We start from the raw sequence: 17,758 nt of genomic DNA on the forward strand, positions 1-17,758 counted from the left end.
GAAGTTGAATCCCTGAATAGACCAATAACAGGCTCTGAAATTGAGACAATAATTATTAGCCTACCAACCAAAAATAGTCCAGGACCAGACAGATTCACAGACAAATTCTACCAGAGGTACAAGGAGGAGCTGATACCATTCCTTCTGAAACTATTCCAATCAATAGAAAAAGAGGGATTCCTCCCTAACTCATTTTATGAGGCCAAAATCATCCTGATACCAAAGCCTGGCAGAGACACAACAAAAAAAGAATTTTAGACCAATATCCCCGATGAACGTGGATGCAAAAATCCTCAATAAAGTACTGGCAGACCGAATCCAGCAGCACATCAAAAAGCTTATCCACCATGATCAAGTGGGCTTCATCCCTGGGATGCAAGACTGGTTCAACATATGCAAATCAATTAATGTAATCCAGCATATAAACCAAACAAAATTCAAAAACCACATAATTATCTCAATAGATGTAGAAAAGGCCTTTGACAAAATTCAACGGCCCTTCATGCTAAAAACTCTCAATAAATTCGGTATTGATGGAACATATCTCAAAATAATAAGAGCTATTTATGACAAACCCACAGCCAATATCATAGTGAATGGGCAAAAACTGGAAAAATTCCCTTTGAAAACTGGCACAAGACAGGAATGCCCTCTCTCAGCACTCCTATTCAGCATAGTGTTGGAAGTTCTGGCCAGGGCAATCAGGCAGGAGAAAGAAATGAGGGGTATTCAGTTAGGAAAAGAGGAAGTCAAATTGTCCCTGTTTGCAGGTGACATGGTTGTATATTTAGAAAACCCCATCGTCTCAGCCCGAAATCTCCCTGAGCTGATAAGCAACTTCAGTAAAGTCTCAGGATACAAAATCAATGTGGAAAAATCACAAACATTCTTATACACCAGTAACAGATAAACAGCCAAATCATGAGTGAACTCCCATTCACAATTGCTTCAAAGAGAATAAAATACCTAGGAATCCAACTTACAAGGGATGTGCAGGACCTCTTCAAGGAGAACTACAAACCAATGCTCAACGAAATAAAAGAGGACACAAACAAATGGAGGAACATACCATGCTCATGGATAGGAAGAATCAATATTGTGAAAATGGCCATACCGCCCAAGGTAATTTATAGATTCAATGCCACCCTCATTAAGCTACCAATGACTTTCTTCACAGAATTGGGGGAAAAAAACTACTTTAAAGTTCATATGGAACGAAAAAAGAGCCCCCATTGCCAAGACAATCCTAAGCCAAAAGAATAAAACTGGAGGCATCACGCTACCTGATTTCAAACTGTACTACTAGGCTATAGTAACCAAAACAGCGTGGTACCAAAACAGAGATGTAGACCTGTGGAACAGAACAGAGCCCTCAGAAATAATACCACACATCTACAACCATCTGATCTTTGACAAACCTGACAAAAACAAGAAATGGGGAAAGAATTCCCTATTTGGTAAATGGTGCTGGGAAAACTGGCTAGCCATATGTAGAAAGCTGAAACTGGATCCCTTTCTTACACCTTATACAAAAATTAATTCAAGATGGATTAGAGACTTAAATGTTAGACCTAAAACCATAAAAACCCTAGAAGAAAACCCAGGCAGTATCACTTAGGACATAGGCATGGGCAAGGACTTCATGTCTAAAACATCAAAAGCCATGTCAACAAAAACCAAAATTGACAAATGGGATCTAATTAAACTAAAGAGCTTCTGCACAGCAAAGGAAACTACCATCAGAGTGAACGGGCAACCTACAAAATGGGAGAAAACCTTTGCAAGCTACTTATCTGACAAAGGGCTATTATCCAGAACCTGCAAAGAACTCAAACAAATTTACAAGAAAAAACCCCATCAAAAAGTGGTCAAAGGATATGAGCAGACAATTCTCAAGACATTTATGTATCCAACAGACATATGAAAAAATGCTCATCATCCGTGGCCATCAGAGAAATGCAGATCAAAACCACAATGAGATACCATCTCACACCAGTTAGAATGGTGATCATTAAAAAGTCAGGAAACAACAGGTGCTGGAGAGGATGTGGAGAAATAGGAACACTTTTACACTGTTGGTGGGACTGTAAACTAGTTTAACCATTGTGGAAGACAGTGTGGCGATTCCTCAAGGATCTAGAACTAAGAATACCATTTGACCCAGCCATCCCATTACTGGGTATATACCCAAAGGATTATAAATCATACTGCTATAAAGACACATGCACACGTATGTTTATTGCAGCGCTATTCACAATAGCAAAGACTTGGAACCAACCCAAATGTCCATCAATGACAGTCTGGATTAAGAAAATGTGGCACATATACACCATGGAATGCTATGCAGCCATAGAAAAGGATGAGTTTGGGTCCTTTGTAGGGACATGTTTGAAACTGGAAACCATCATTCTTAGCAAATGATGTTTCTGTTCTATCGCTAGAACAGAAAACTAAACACTGCATGTTCTCACTCATAGGTGGGAATTGAACAGTGAGAACACCTGGACACAGGAAGAGGAACATCACACACCAGGGCCTGTAGGGGGGTGAGGGCAGTGGGAGGGATAGCGTTAGGAGATATACCTAATGTAAATGATGAGTTAATGGGTGCAGCACACCAACATGGCACATATATACATATGTAACAAACCTGCACCTTGTGCACATGTACCCTAGAACTTAAAGTATAATAAAAATAAAATAAATAAATAAATGAAAGAAAACAGGCACCTTAGTCCTACAACCATATGATGACCTGAATGAGCAGGAAGTGGTTCTCCTATTGAGCCTCCAGAAGGGCTACAGACTGCTGAAAGCTTTATTTTATTCTGATGAGATGTGTAGCAGACCTACTGAACTGTAAGATAATAAATTTGTGTTGTTTAAAAAACAAAAAAAAGTAAGTTCAAGGAATACTAATCATTCTCCTTAGATTAGATCTGGGCCTGGAGGGAAAATAACTACGAAGGACATGATTGGGACAATTGACAAAATTTCTTGGGACTGTGGATCAGACAGTAGTGTTGTTGAAATATTAAATTTTCTGATTTTTGAGATTGTCCTAGATTTTGGAAAGTGCAATGAAAGGGAAAGGGGACACAGTGTCTTCTATTTACCCTTAAATGATACAGAAAAAAAAATAGATACATACAGACACACAAGCTTTTTTTTTTTTTTTTTTTTTTTTTTTTTTTTTTGAGACGGAGTCTCGCTGTGTCACCCAGGCTAGAGTGCAGTGGCGTGATCTCAGCTCACTGAATGTTCTGCCTCCCGGGTTCATGCCATTCTCCTGCATTAGCCTCCTGAGTAGCTGGGACTATAGGCGCCCCCCACCACACCCAGCTAATTTTTTGTGTTTTTAGTAGGGATGGGGTTTCACTCTGTTAGCCAGGATCATAAGGTCAGTCTCAGTCTCCTGACCTTATGATCCACCCGCCTCAGCCTCCCAAAGTGCTGGGATTACAGGCGTGAGCCACCGTGCCTGGCCCGACACACTTTTTATATTTATATGTATATATATATATATATATTTTTTGTATACATTTATATATAGAAGTAAATGAATAAAACAAAAATTAAATAGTTGGAGAATCTGAGTAGAAGACGTGGGAGTATGTTGTCCTATTTTTAAAACTTCCTGTAAGTTTGATGAAAACTATATATAATTTTTTTTTTTCAAAAAATAATTAACATTGGTTTCTTGTCTTACCCCAGTAGATTAAGTATTAAACAGTTACCGACCATACCTTGTTTGGAAATCTTTTGTTTACTTGGAACGTATATTCCAATGTTATGATATTTTAAAAATAGAGGAGTTATATTTAAGTATTTGTATATTAAGTTATAGTTTTGATTTTGAGGGTATAGTTTTGCTCTCCTTTTTAAAAACTTGTTTGATGACATTATAGTTGCTTTGAAAAATATAAAGGGATTAAAATGTTGAATAAATATCAGGAAATACATGTAATCTGTGACTATAAATATTTCAGTATCTGAATCATTTTGATAATACATTTGTTTAATATGTGTTTTTCAAGCATTTCTCATTATACCACTTCTCAGTGTTCTCGGAGTTATGTGGAAGTCTTGTTTATATAATAACTTAGGAGGTTGAGGGACTAAGAGTATAAATGTATTTGTGATGTTGCCACAAAGTTAGAGATTATTAATCCCATTGTTATCACTGACTACTTTGAAAGTGTTATGAAAGCTGTGGATTCTCAGTCTAATGTGTATTGCATTTTTGCATGTAATTTGGGGAGTGTTCCAGGAAGAGGCAAGATAAAGTGCTACATTTTTGAGACTACAGTACAAGCTACCTATTCTTGTTCAAGAAATAACAAGGAGAACAATGTGGCAGAATCCAGAATGAGAAGGAGTGATAGGATAGGAAATGAGGATGAGGGTGTTGGGGGGGGAGGATTCAAACAGAGAATTGATAAATTTTGACTTGTATTTTTAAAGTATTTTTCCTTTCTGTAATGGACAAGATTGGAAAAGGCAAACTCATTAGTACATTATTAAATAATCAAGGTAAAAGATCTTGCTAGGATCAGAGTTTTCAGAGGAAGACATGGTGAGTAGTGGTTGGATTCTGGATGTATTTTGAATGTAGAGCTGACAAAATATAACAGATTCATTGGCAAACTGTAAAAGATACAGAGAACTCAAAAATTACTCCCAAAAGTTGGACCTGACAACTGTAAGATCATTCTTAACCACTTTAGCCGTTTATAGACTTGTGGGGGAAAATCAGGAGTTGGTTTTAAACTTATCAAATACACAGGAGAAATGTGGAATTGGATATGTACTTATACAAAATCCAAAGGTTTAGAGAAGTCTGAACAGAAGATATAAATTTGGAAGTTAGCAAATACACCTCATGATATTTAAAGGTGGTATATTTATTAGACTGCATGAGATCATCAAGTGTAGAAAGAGGAGACAAGGAATCCAAGAGCTGAAGCCTGAGGAACTCCTGACACTGGGACATGAAAAAGAACCAGTATAAAGGACTGAAGGAACACAGGAAGGGAGAAGGAAAACTAGGAGGTCTTGATAACCAGGAAAGCAAGTGTGAAGTGGGGCATCAAGGAATGGGGTGGGAAATAATCACCTGTTCATGCTGATAGGGGTCAAGGAAGATGGCATGTAAGCCTTGAATTTAGGTGGCAAAAACCACAATTACTTTCATACCAACCTAATAGGAATATAGAAGTAATCTGTAACCTTGACGAAAACTGTTGCAGTGAGTAGTGGGGATTAAAAACTTGCCTAGGATGGGTTCAATATAAAATCAAAGAGGAAGAATTAGATAGAGACAGCTAGTATAAAACTTTGTCTTTCAAGGTGACTTTTTGGTATGCTAATGGAGAATAATTTATATCAAATTTTTCATCGTTCTAGCCAGGAATTTATTATTACACTCTTGTGATTCTTAAAGGTACTAAGTTTAAAAATTCCTGCTCCGGCCTGCAGTTGCTGTTCTCTAACCAGTCATGCTTCAGTGTAGCAAGTGATTTAAAAATTAAATGAAAATTCATGGTAATTCTTAAGTGGCCAGAATTTGCAGTTGTCAGTGATTCTCATCAATCCAGTAACAAAACAGGAACTTAGAGGCCAAGGACAAAAGTAAAAGTTCTTTTTGCAGTTCCTGTTTCTTAGAAAGGATGTCTAATCAGCAAAAAGGAGTTAATGAATTTCAAAAATACATCTTGAAAGTTTCCTTTAAAAATATTGTTTAGTATCCAGCATCCTTTACATCCTTTATTTTAAATAAAACAACATTGAAAAGTGAATTAGTGGAGTTACAACTGCCAGAAATTTCTGCTAAATAGTATATGCATCAGTTTCTAGGAATAGGGATGTTTTGGAAACAGTATGAAATAAAAAGTTAAGTTGCTTTACTAAAATGAACCTTTTTCAACTTAGTTTCTTAAATTTCGCTTACTAATGCAGAAACCCAAATTGTTTTAAACTTCTCTACACTGCTAATACTTAGATATTAGGACTGAAAGAACCTTCCAAAGTCATTACAACTTTTCCACTAAGTCTTTAGACAGGATTAAATTATTTCAGATAGAAAAAAATTTGGCCCAATTTTAAAGACCCTCAAAGAAGGCAGTTTAAACTTTCCTTAGCAATTTATTCATCTACTTTTAAAATCGTTTTCTTTGTAACTACCAAAAGGTACATTCTACCTTGATAAACACTAAGTAGCTGACCTTTAAGGCTTATTTTCTATTATTTCATATATTTTAATCTGAGTTGCAAATTGCAGTGTGGTAATTGTAGTTTACCAAGATAGACCCAAATGAGTGGCTAACTTTACTACTAAAACAGTATGACCTTCAGTAAATTACTTTATTTTTGTAATGACCTTTCTTTGTCTCTAAAATGATAGGATTATAGAATCCCAAGAAAGAAGGATGAAGAAATATGGGACTTCAGATAAGACATGTGCCAGATTTAGGAATGTCAGTTATTGCCTGGTTTCACATTAGACTGTAAAGCTCATGCTTGACTCATTCATCTCATGGATCCCCAGCACTTAGCATAGTACCTGACGTGAGTAAGTAATAAATAACTGTTGACTTAGTGGAAATGAGGGCGCTTCATAGGGAGTAAGCATTTGCACTTAGCCTTGGAGGAAAGGAGACTGGGCGGAAAGGAAACCATGTTAGATAAGAGAGAATAACAGAAGAGAATGCAGGTAAGACAGGAATCCAATCTTGATTGAGGGAAATGGAAATAAGACTGAGTGTGCACAAGGTGGAGGGCCTTGAATGCCAGATTAAACTGTATTTACATTGAGCCAGTCCTATAATGTCTCAAAGCCTTAGTGTGAGTACAATGTGACCTGCTTAAATTTCGAGGTTCTGATGAGGACCAAGTAGAGGAAAATGTGTGGAAATGCTTTATAACCTGTAGGATGTTCTAAAGATGTCAGTCTAATACTTTAATCTTTTCTTGGATTTATCTTGTCCAACTAGCATTTAATATGTGTCTTCTATCCATGGCATGTTGATTTCTTTATCTTTATTCCCCAAATATTTCCTTATTTCTACCTTTGCTTGTACTTGTCCTTCTCTCCAGAATCTTGTTACCGCTTCAGTTTTTTCATAACTTACCCATGCTGCATGGCCAAACTAAAGCATCATTTCCTTTACCTTATTCTGTTTTTTCTTTATTCTCTGAACTGTTCCATGTACTTACTATAGGAAACAAGTTTAATACTTCCTACTAAGTGTGTTTTTATAGTAATAGTTCTTTGTATTTTAATTTCATATCCATAGCCAGATGATTAGCTCCCTAAAGGCAGAAGTAACGTATTGACTTACTTTATATATCCTGTATTGCTAATTAAAGGTCTTAATGAATAGCAAACTTTTTCAGAGCCTAAAAGTATGTTGAGGTTAACTATACATATCTTATGTTTTCCCCCAAAGAGGGAAAGTTTAAACCACTAAAAATATAGAGTAGTTAATTACCTTCATTAGTTTTCATTGCTGGAGCATAGGTTAATAATAAACGTTTTAAAATAATGTCATTTTGCAGATACTGAATTCAAGTGGACATGTGAACATAGAGATTCAAATCTGATAATAATCTAGCATTTGTAGCCCTTCAGTTCTAATTGCTCAAGATTTTGAAAAATTAAAAATCTGGAAAAGTCAGTGCTTTAGCATATATTTTTTGCTCTGAAAGAATGAAAACGGAAGAAAAAGGTGAACCACAGGTTATTGCTGTTTCTATAGGCCTAAAACAAACACTGGAAATTTCAAGTCATTCTATCTGACTGTATCATAAATGTAACAGAACTTGCTAAATCCAGTAGCCCCTTACATACGACAGAAATAATGATCTCTTGTACTACCACAGAAACATCAGTTAGAATCAGTTAAGCTGTCATACGTTGGAGATGTGTATGCATCTTGAGCAACTACTACATACTGGTCACAAAGCCAAGTGGTTGGTATAAACAACAGATAGACTCTTCTTTTAATGAGTTTATATTTTAACGTGTGTGTGTGTGTTTTGAGGGTTGGAGAGGACACTTTGTCAGCATCCTTATATAATTACAAACTGTGATAAATGTTGTTTTAAAAAAAAGATGTAAGATTACTGGAGAGTCTGACCTTAGATTGGGAACATCAGGAAAACCTTTCTTAGGAAGTGGCATTTGATCTGGCATATGAGGAATGAGCTGAGTAGGAGTGAGTTAGCTGGGTGAGGAAGAAAAAAGACAACAGGCAAACAGGATGTATGGGCCGTGGCATGTGTAGTAACAGAAGAAAAATGCATAGCTGGATAGTAGTCAGTGAATGGGATAGGGACATTGAGAAGAGGTTGGACAATCAAGAATCAGGTAGAGTAGATCCTTGTATCCAAACTTAGAATTGATTTTGCATTTTACATGAAAAGATTGATATGAGTGGATTTATATTTTAGAAAGATCCCTGAACTCGGAGTATTAGATGAGGAAGATGTGGTAGGGGCTAGGGCAAGAATGGAAGTTGGGACAAATTAGGGGGCTATTGCAGCGAAAATGGGGAGATGAAGACAAATCAAGGTATGTTTCAGAAGGAAAATCAATTGGATTCTTGGTAAATTAGGTAAGGGAGTGGGGAGAGAGGCAAAGCATAGGGAGAACTGTTAAAAATGACTCCTCCCATTTACTTGAGAGTGAAGTTCCCAGAGGAAAGGAAAGGTGGTAGGGGGATCAAAAGAACAGTTTTAATTTTAATTGTATGTGAGACATCCAAGTGCTGGTGTCACATAGTGAGTTGGATATTTGTCCAAGGAGATTCTGGCTAGATTCATAAATTTAAGAATAATAAATGTATCAGTAGTGCTTAAAGCTATAGGAAGGCATATGAAGAGGTAAAAAAAAAAAAATAATAAGCTAGATGGCAGGATCATGATGCTTGTATGAATCTGGTAGGTGGTATAATGACTTAAGACAGCCCACTGTAAGATAACAAATGGCAACTGATATGTTGTACGAACTTGAGATGGGGGAGAGGGAGAATGAATGAATGTACATTATCTGAAGGGAACTGCCTGTATCAGCTCAGGTGATTATTACTAAATGTGGGCCCAGATCTTTCATTTTTAAAAGAGAAGTTAGAAATTTGCTTTCTGTAACTTTTCCCATATTTGAATATAGAAAACATAATTCTTATTTAAAATTCTAAATGTGTTATTATTGATTGCGCCCACTATTTTGCACTCTCTGCTAGGACAGAGTATTTAAAATTACTTGAAGGTCAGCTAGAAGATTAGGAGCCAAAGGAGATAGGAAAGAAATCAAGAGAATTGAATGTCACAAAAACAAGAGATAGAGAATGTTTCCCAAAGATTGGCATAGTCCAGGGCTTTTAATATATTTACAGAGCGTAGCAGTTTGGTAAGATGATACCTAAAAAGTGTGCCTTGGATTTTCTAGAGTGGACTAGGCAGTTGATATTAGCAAGATCAGTTCCTCAAATGAACTGACAACTTAAGTGAGGTACAGGCTGACACACGTGGGCTCCCTACCAGTAAAAGACACAGGCATATTCAGATTCCCTAACCTTTTGTGTTACTGGAGAATATGAAGTAAACAGAAAAGAAATACACCCTCCCCAGCCCCAGAGTGACCTGAATGGTAAAGAAGTGAAGACTTTAAATGTGGATACTTCTGTTGGAAAGCTCATTTGTGAAGTGGAGCAAAATGTCATACCTGGAAGAAAATCAGAATCCGTGTATAGATTTTTTAATTGAATATGTAAGAGGAGTGTTTGATAAGAAGGAAATGTGATACAAATTCAGTAATTTAGGGGTTAATTTTTTTAGTTTTCTGTACAGAAGCTACCTCTAGTAGTATCTAGAGACTCACATTATAGAATACTCAACTAAGTATCTGGACCACATGCTGCATTTGTACTCATCAATGACCTAGTGGATCTTTGCAGAAGGTTACTCTATTTCTTTTTTTTTTTTTTTTTTTTTGGCCAGGGGGAGGTCCGGAGCCGGGCTGGTGCAGTGGCGCAGTCTTGGCTCACTGCAACGTCTGCCTCCTGGGTTCACATGACTCTCGTGCCTCAGCCTCTTGAGTAGCTGGGATTACAGGTGCCTGCCACCATGCCCGGCTAATTTTTTGTATTTTTTGTAGAGATGGGGTTTCACCATTTTGGCCAGGCTGGTCTCCAACTCCTGAGCTCAGGCCATCCACCCTCCTTGGCCTCCCAGAGTGCTCGGATTACAGGCATGAGTCACTGCGCCTAGCTCTCTATTTCTTTTTTTTTTCTTCTTCTTCTTTTTTTTTCTTTTTGGAGACAGACTCTTGCTCTGTTGCCCAGGCTGAAGTGCTGTGGCATGGTCTTGGCTCACCACAACCTCTGCCTCCCGGGTTCAAGTGATTCTCCTGCCTCAGCCTCCCGAGTAGCTGCGATTACAGGCGCTTGCCACCGCACCCAGCTAATTTTTGTATTTTCGGTAGAGACAGGGTTTCACTATGTTGGCCAGGCTGGTCTCGAACTCCTGACCTCGTGATCTGCCTGCCTCAGCTTCCCAAAGTACTGGGATTACAGATGTGAGCCACCATGCCTGTTTTCAGATAGTAAAACCACATTCGCTCTCAAACTCTAATGTGCATATTTTGCTCTCAAACTATAATGTGCACCTGGGGTTCTTGTAGTGCAGGTGCAGACTGGCACTTGTAGATCAGGTTCAGTAGATCTGGGGTGGGCTTGAAGATTCTGCATCTCTGACAAGTTCCCAAGTTATAACGATACCACTATAAAGGTCAGTTGAAAATATAAACTAAAAATCACTAGCACATCCAAAATTCTAAGAGGTTTTTATATTTTTAAAGCAAATTTTAATCTTATATCCTATAACATTAGCATATCATGTAAAATTAGTTTTAAGGCATAGAAGAGGCAACTAACAGGTTTTTCATGATCTTTTCAGTTCTTCTTACAACCCAATCAGGTATTATTTTTCCCTTTTTAGAATCAGTGTGACTGAGGTTCAGAGCTGTTAACTAGCAGGTGACTAGTTAAAAAGTCAGGTTTAACTATCAATCTAGCATTTGCTTTAACCACTACATCATCTTAATTTTTTTTCTTGATTTGTGCAGGTCTTTTTTTTGTCTTTAGTGAAAATAATTCAATCTATTGTTATTTTTATATTTAGTCTTAGAATTCTACTTTAGCCTGTTTCTCCCCTGTGCAGAAGAGATACAAATTTTGCTGGAAGGACACTCCTGTTTTTACCTTGCATATCCTTTCTGAAATGTTAAATGATAAAAGAGAACTAGGCATGTGTTTTGAGGACAATAGCTTTTTATGAATTCTGTCAAGCCTTAAATACTTGGTGGATTCTAGCAATAGGGTGGGAGTTGCCAGTTTCTTTCAGAGCTGTAATCTGCATAAATAGGTTTTATCTCAGAAATATGATATAGATCATCATAAATGTTTACTTTTTACTTTTTTACTGTAGTCCAATGTTGATATAAAAATGCTCTCTTTTAGAATGTGAAACACAGGAAGTATGCCAGATGGAAGGCAACATACATCCATAATTGTTTGAAGAATGGGGAGACTCCTCAAGCAGGCCCTGTTGGAATTGAAGAAGATAATGGTATGTATTTATTTATTCTGAGTAAAAGGACTTAGTAGAATCATAATTATTCAGTAGATTATTCAGAGTTTTTGGAGAGAACAATACAATTTTGTTTTCATCAGGCCCAGAATCTATGAAAGTTAAGTATAAAATCATAAACTTAGGAACAGTGAGAAATAGAAATAAAGGTCAAACTTGTAATACCTGTCCACGTCAACAAAATGACTTACCTGTCTCCTACTTTTAATCAGATTTCATTCCTGTTATATAGGAAAGGCAATCCATTTATAATTTATAAAATGTTTTAAAACTGCAAAGAATACTGTATAAGTTTTTGTAAATCTCTTTGAGTTGTGTAGGTTATTTGGGGAGTTAGTAATACATTCACATGGTTCGAAAAAAATCATAGAGTATATAAAAAATATGAAGTGCATTTCTCCTGTCTACCACATCTCCTATCTTCCCAGATCCTACCAAAACTCAAGTAAGCATTGTTTTTAGGTTTTTTGTGTATCTTTACAGAGATCATTCTTTATGAGTTTACTACCGAGTAGAAACATATATGCTCCCGTTTTTCATACAACTGGTAATATACATGCTGTTCTGCACCTGGCTGTGGTTTTTTTTAAACTTAATATGTACAGGAAAATTTTACCATCACATAGTGTGTTTTACAAATTTTAATCACGAAAAAATAAAGGTCTTATTATTTTACTTGGCCTTTCAGTTAATGTATAATAGAAAAGGGAAACCTTTTTTCACTTACTTGTTTTTTATGTATTAGACGTAGTAAATAGATGGTTATAAAGAGAATGACCACTGTTCTTGGAACTGAGAAAATTCCAAACGATCCTTGCATTTTGCTACACACTTTTAGGCATATGTGAAGATAATTATCCAATGCAGGCATCAGTAAACTTTCTTAAAGGATCAGATAATAAATATTTTCAGTTTATGAATGATACTGTCTTTGTTGCAACTGTTTAGCTCTGCTGTTATAGTACAGAAGGAGCCATAGATAATATGTAAAAAAATGAGTGTGGTTGTGTTCCAGTAAAGTTTTATTTACAATAACAGGCCACCAGCCCACTGGCCATAGTTGGCTAACCCCAATCTGATTAATCTGTTTAGATCTAGTATTATAATGAATTATATTGAAATATTGCCTATTATTGAACCAACTTTACATTGTGTAATAAACCCCACTTGGTGATGATATGTATATATATTTTTTATTATACTGATAGGTTCATTTCACTACTATATCATTTAGGATTTTTACATTGACATTTATAACTAAAAATGGTCTACAGTTTTCCTTTTTGGTATCAATGTTATGATGTTATGCTTACTTCATAAATATAATCAGAATGTTTCTGGTCTTTTTCTATGCTTTGGAACAGTGGAATTATCTGGTCTTTAAATTCACCCTAGACATTTTTTTGTGAAACCAACTAGCTGTTTTACTTTTCAGGACTATTTTAGATGTTTCATTTTAGGTATATTGAAATACCTAATAAATTGTCAGTTTGGGGTTTTTTTGGCTTTCTTTCAATATCAGTGACTTCTTTAAAAACTCTTTAACATTTTGCCTTTGAAAGTAGGAAATGTGCATTTTGATTATCACGTTGATCTGTTTTGTTCTGAAATGGTTATTGTAGGCCCTTACTATTAATAATACCAAATAGATTATTAAATGTAGATAGTTTTTGTTTTCCAAAAGTCAGCTTAAATGGAAGTTGTCATTTCTGTTATTTTCATACAGATTTGATGGAGTTTCTGGATAGTAGAAAATTGTAAGCTATAGAATATTAATAATAAATCCTCTACAATATAAAGAAGAATATGTTCACTGCATACTTTTTCAACTCATTAACTTAAAACATAACCTGGTGTCATAATCAGGGCTTAATGCCATAACATCTAATAATATCTTCTCAAAGATAGCCTATATATCTACAAGATATACTGTCATTAAATCTGAATTTGTGTGAGAAAACGCTTAAGACTTTGATTTGTTTTCTTTTTCTGAGTGTAGAATTATATTCTGTTGTGTTTTAGGATTAACTCTTGCATCATAGTCTTAAGTGTAAAAGGTAGTATATTTCACAAAAACCTAATTTTCTATTGTTCTGGAATTGAATTTCTAGTAAAACCAGTATAAAATAATAGATATTGTACTTTAGTTAACTTAGATAAAGAACAAGCGTATATACTTTTGAAGACAGTACTGTGTATTAAGTTCTAGCTGAATACCACATCACCATGACATTTTAATAGATATTACAAACAGGCTTCAACTTATCGTTTAACGTATACTTTTTCACCTTTAAGAAGATAGCAAAGCAATATCCATTCAATAGAAACTGTACTTCGAGAACCCTTACAAAGTCATCATTTTTCACTTTCAGTACAGTATTTATTAAATTACATAAAAGCTTTGTGTTAGATGATTTTGCACTAATGTAAGTGCTCTGAGCATGTTTCATGTAGGCCAAGCTAAGCTATGATCTTCAGTAGGTTAGGTATTTTAAATGCATTTTTTACTTAGATTTTTGACTTACAGTGGGTTTATTGGGATATAACACCATCATATGTTGGTGAGCATCTGTAGAATTAATGATAAAAAAAGAACAATAGATCATTGAAACCACTCATTTTATGTGGTAAATTTGTTTTGATACAATGTCAAATTTACTGGAAAGTTGCCAGAATGATATAAAGAATTCCGATATGCCTTTGATCCCGAATTAAACATTCTCTCATTGATTCATAGTCTCTCTCTCTTTCTCACCCCTTGTCCCCTTTTGTCTCTCCCCACTCCCCCTACCACACATACGCAAGAAAGGACATGAGGTTATTTTATAGATAGATTTTGTGTGTGTGTGTGTGTGTGTGTGTGTGTGTGTGTGTGTAAAATTTTAAAATACAACTTGGCATCATAATCTGGTGTTAATGTCATGATTTTTAGCTGTATCTCCTTAGAAATGACTTATGGCTTCACAAGACATATATATATATATTTCTATATATGTATTTATTTTCTATATGTATTTATTTTCCATATTGTATATATAGAAGTCTTTGTTAGTAAATTAGAGATATGCTCTTTTACTCCTGAATACTTCTGTGTTTCCTAAGAATAGTGGCATTCTTTTTACTACAGTGTACTTACCAAAATTGAGAAGTATAGTATTTATTCAGTGTATCAACTGATCTCCATCTGTATTCAGATTTCAGCAGTTGACTCAGTAATACCCTTTGTAGTTTTCTTCCTCATGCAAATAGATCATACGTCGCCCCTCTGGGTGCCATATCTCTTTAGTGTCCTTAATCTGGAGTAGCTCCTCAGGATTTCCGGTGTTTCTTTGCCTTGATGTTTTTGAAAAGTACAATTACTTGTTAACTGTTCCTCAATTTGTTTGTCTGATGTTGCCTCATAATTAGTTTAACCCTATGCATTTTTTGCAGAATAGCCCAAAATAAGGTTTTGTCCTCCCTGCCTTACATTAGAAGTATACGATTTTGGTGAAATATTGGTGATATTAAGTGATCACTTGGGTAATGTGGTGTCTTCTGAGTTATTCCCCATTAAAGTTATTTTTCCCTTTGCTATTTAATTTAAGGAAGATACTTTGATATTACGTAAATATCCTATATTTTTTATGCAACTTCACCCCGTGGGTTGATGATTTATCATTCTTTTTGTTTTAATTAGTTGGCACTCTACCATGAGGATGGACTTTCCAGTCTATACATAAATAAATGTGTGTGTTTATTCATTTAATTATTTACATCAATATGGGCTCATGAATTTATATTCAGTGATTATAATTCATTACCCGTTATTCTTTATTATGTTCCTTTATGTGACTCCTGTTGCAGCTTCTGCACCAGTTGTGGTTTCATTACTTGAGCAAATTAACATTCTTTGGTACCCAGTATACAGCTGTTGATCTGGCCTTTTTCTTCATAGCTGTCCATAAGGTTCACTAGAAGCAGTTTGCTTTCAGCTGGCACGGCCCCAGTACACCTTCACTGTCCTACCTCTGGGGTGTATCAGCTCTCCAGCTCTGTGTCACAATTTAGTTTGCAGGGATCTTAATAGCCTTCTTACCCTTCCACAAGATATTACACTGGTCCATTATATTGATGATATTATGCTGATTGGACCTAGTGAGCAACTAATCTGGACTTAGTGGTAAGACATTTGCTTCTCAGAGAATGGGAAATCAATTTGACTAAAATTCAGGAACCTCAGTGAAATTTCTAAAGTTCTGGTAATATGGGGCATGTCAAGATATTCATACTAAGGTGATATTGTTCTATCTAGCCACTCCTACAACCAAGAATAGAGGTACGGTACCTAGTGGGCCTATTTGGATTTTGGAGTCCACACGTTCCTCATTTGGGTGTATTGCTCGGACCCATCTGCTGAGTAACTCAGTCTTTTCTTTTTCCTTTATCTTAACTATTCTGTCCTTTGAGTGTCCACATAAATTTTAGAATTAGATTTTCAGTTTCTCTTTTTTAGAAAAAATGCCTACTGGGATTATGATTAGTATTAAACTTAGGGAGAATTAATTATCTTTCAGTACATGAACATAATATATCTTTCCATTTATTTAAGCTTTCTGTAATTTCTTTCAGCGGTATTTTAGATTTTTTGGAGTAGAGGTTTTGTACTTCTTTCGTTAAATTCAAGTATTTTGTGTCCTTTCATTCTCTTGTAAATGAAATTAATTTTATAATTTAGTTTTCCAATCGTTTGCTTCTAATATAAATTACAATTGATTTTTGTATAATCTTTTATCTTGCAACCTTGCTAAATTTACCTGTTGATTCTCATAATTACTTTGTAAATTCATTGAGAGTTTGTATGTAGATAATTATGTCATCTGCAAGGAGAGACAGTTTTGCTTCTTCCTTTCCAATCCTCATTTCTTTTTCCTGCCTATTGTGCCAGGGGCAATAAATATGTCCATTGTTTTGTTTGGTTTTTTGCCCTATGCAATACTGAGAAATTTTCTTTATTTCTAGGGTGCTGAGAAGTTTTGTCATAAATATTGAATTTTGTCAAGTGCTTTTTATGCACTTACTGCAATTGTCATAGGACTTTTTTTCTTCTGTTAATATGAGTTACATTGATTGATTTTTCAAATGTTGAACCAACCCTGCACTCATTGGTAAGCTTAGTCATGATGAGGCCTTGTATTATATGACTGGATTTGATTCTGATATTAAGAATTTGTATGTCTACATTTCAGTATTTGTGAGGTTTGGTATCAGGGTTACACTGGCCTCATAAAACAAGGTGAAAGTAATCCCTTCTGTTTTCTGAAAGTGTTTGCATAAGATTGGTATTTTTTCTTACTTGAATGTTTGATATAATTCACTGCTTATTCCATTTAGGCCCTGCATTTTCTTTGTAGGAGGGTTTTTAACCATGAATTCAATTTTCCCAATAGATTTAGGACTATTCAGATCATCTCTTTTTGGGTGAGTTATGGTATTTTGTATCTTCAAGTGGTTTGTTCATTTCCCTGAGGTAGCGCCGTTTATTGGCATAATATTTTTTTATTGTCTTAACTATCCTTTTAATGTCTGTAGGATGTATTTGATATCACCTCCTTCATTTGTCATATTCATAATAGCTGTTTCCTCTTTTTTCCCCCCAACCTCTTGACAGAGATGTTTTAATTTTTTTTTTATTATTTCAACAAGTACTTAGTAAATTTTTTTCTTTTTTCTTTTCTATTCCTTTTATTTTTTCCTGCACCACACTTGGAGTTTAATTTGCTTTTGTTTTATTTAGCTTCTTAGGGAGGAAATGTGGATCTTTGATCTTTAAATCTTTCTTTTCTGATAGAATAATTTAAATCTATCAGTTTCCCTCTAAGCATTGGTTTTTAGTGACATCCTGCAAATTTTGGTATCACTCAGTTCACCATAATTGCAGTTTTCTTTGTGATTTCTTCTTTGAGTAATAGATTATTTATAAATATGTTAATTTCAGAATGTTGGAGGTGTTTCTAGATATCTTACTGATTTCTAATTCAGTTCCATTTTAGTCGGAGAACATACTATAAAAGATTTCGGTATTTTGTAGTTTACCAAGATTTATTTTATGGCCCAGCATATGATCTGT

The 17,758-nt window shown here is 35.3% G+C and overlaps 1 protein-coding gene and 1 long non-coding RNA gene across 3 annotated transcripts in view; one reads left to right on the forward strand and one right to left on the reverse strand.

Annotated features, from left to right (window-relative positions):
* Positions 1 to 17,758, forward strand: part of VTA1 (vesicle trafficking 1) — a 79,086-nt gene that overhangs the window by 36,986 nt on the left and 24,342 nt on the right. For both annotated transcript variants that reach the window (XM_005551989.4, XM_065543467.1), the window contains exon 5: positions 11,520 to 11,628. In XM_005551989.4, the coding sequence (XP_005552046.1) occupies positions 11,520 to 11,628 (109 nt within the window). The remainder of the gene's footprint in view (positions 1 to 11,519; positions 11,629 to 17,758) is intronic.
* The window catches only part of LOC141410063 (uncharacterized), a 44,336-nt gene that overhangs the window by 7,705 nt on the left and 18,873 nt on the right, over positions 1 to 17,758 (reverse strand). The window lies entirely within an intron of this gene.

Source organism: Macaca fascicularis, chromosome 4, assembly GCF_037993035.2.
Source record: "Macaca fascicularis isolate 582-1 chromosome 4, T2T-MFA8v1.1".
Taxonomy (NCBI): domain Eukaryota; kingdom Metazoa; phylum Chordata; class Mammalia; order Primates; family Cercopithecidae; genus Macaca; species Macaca fascicularis.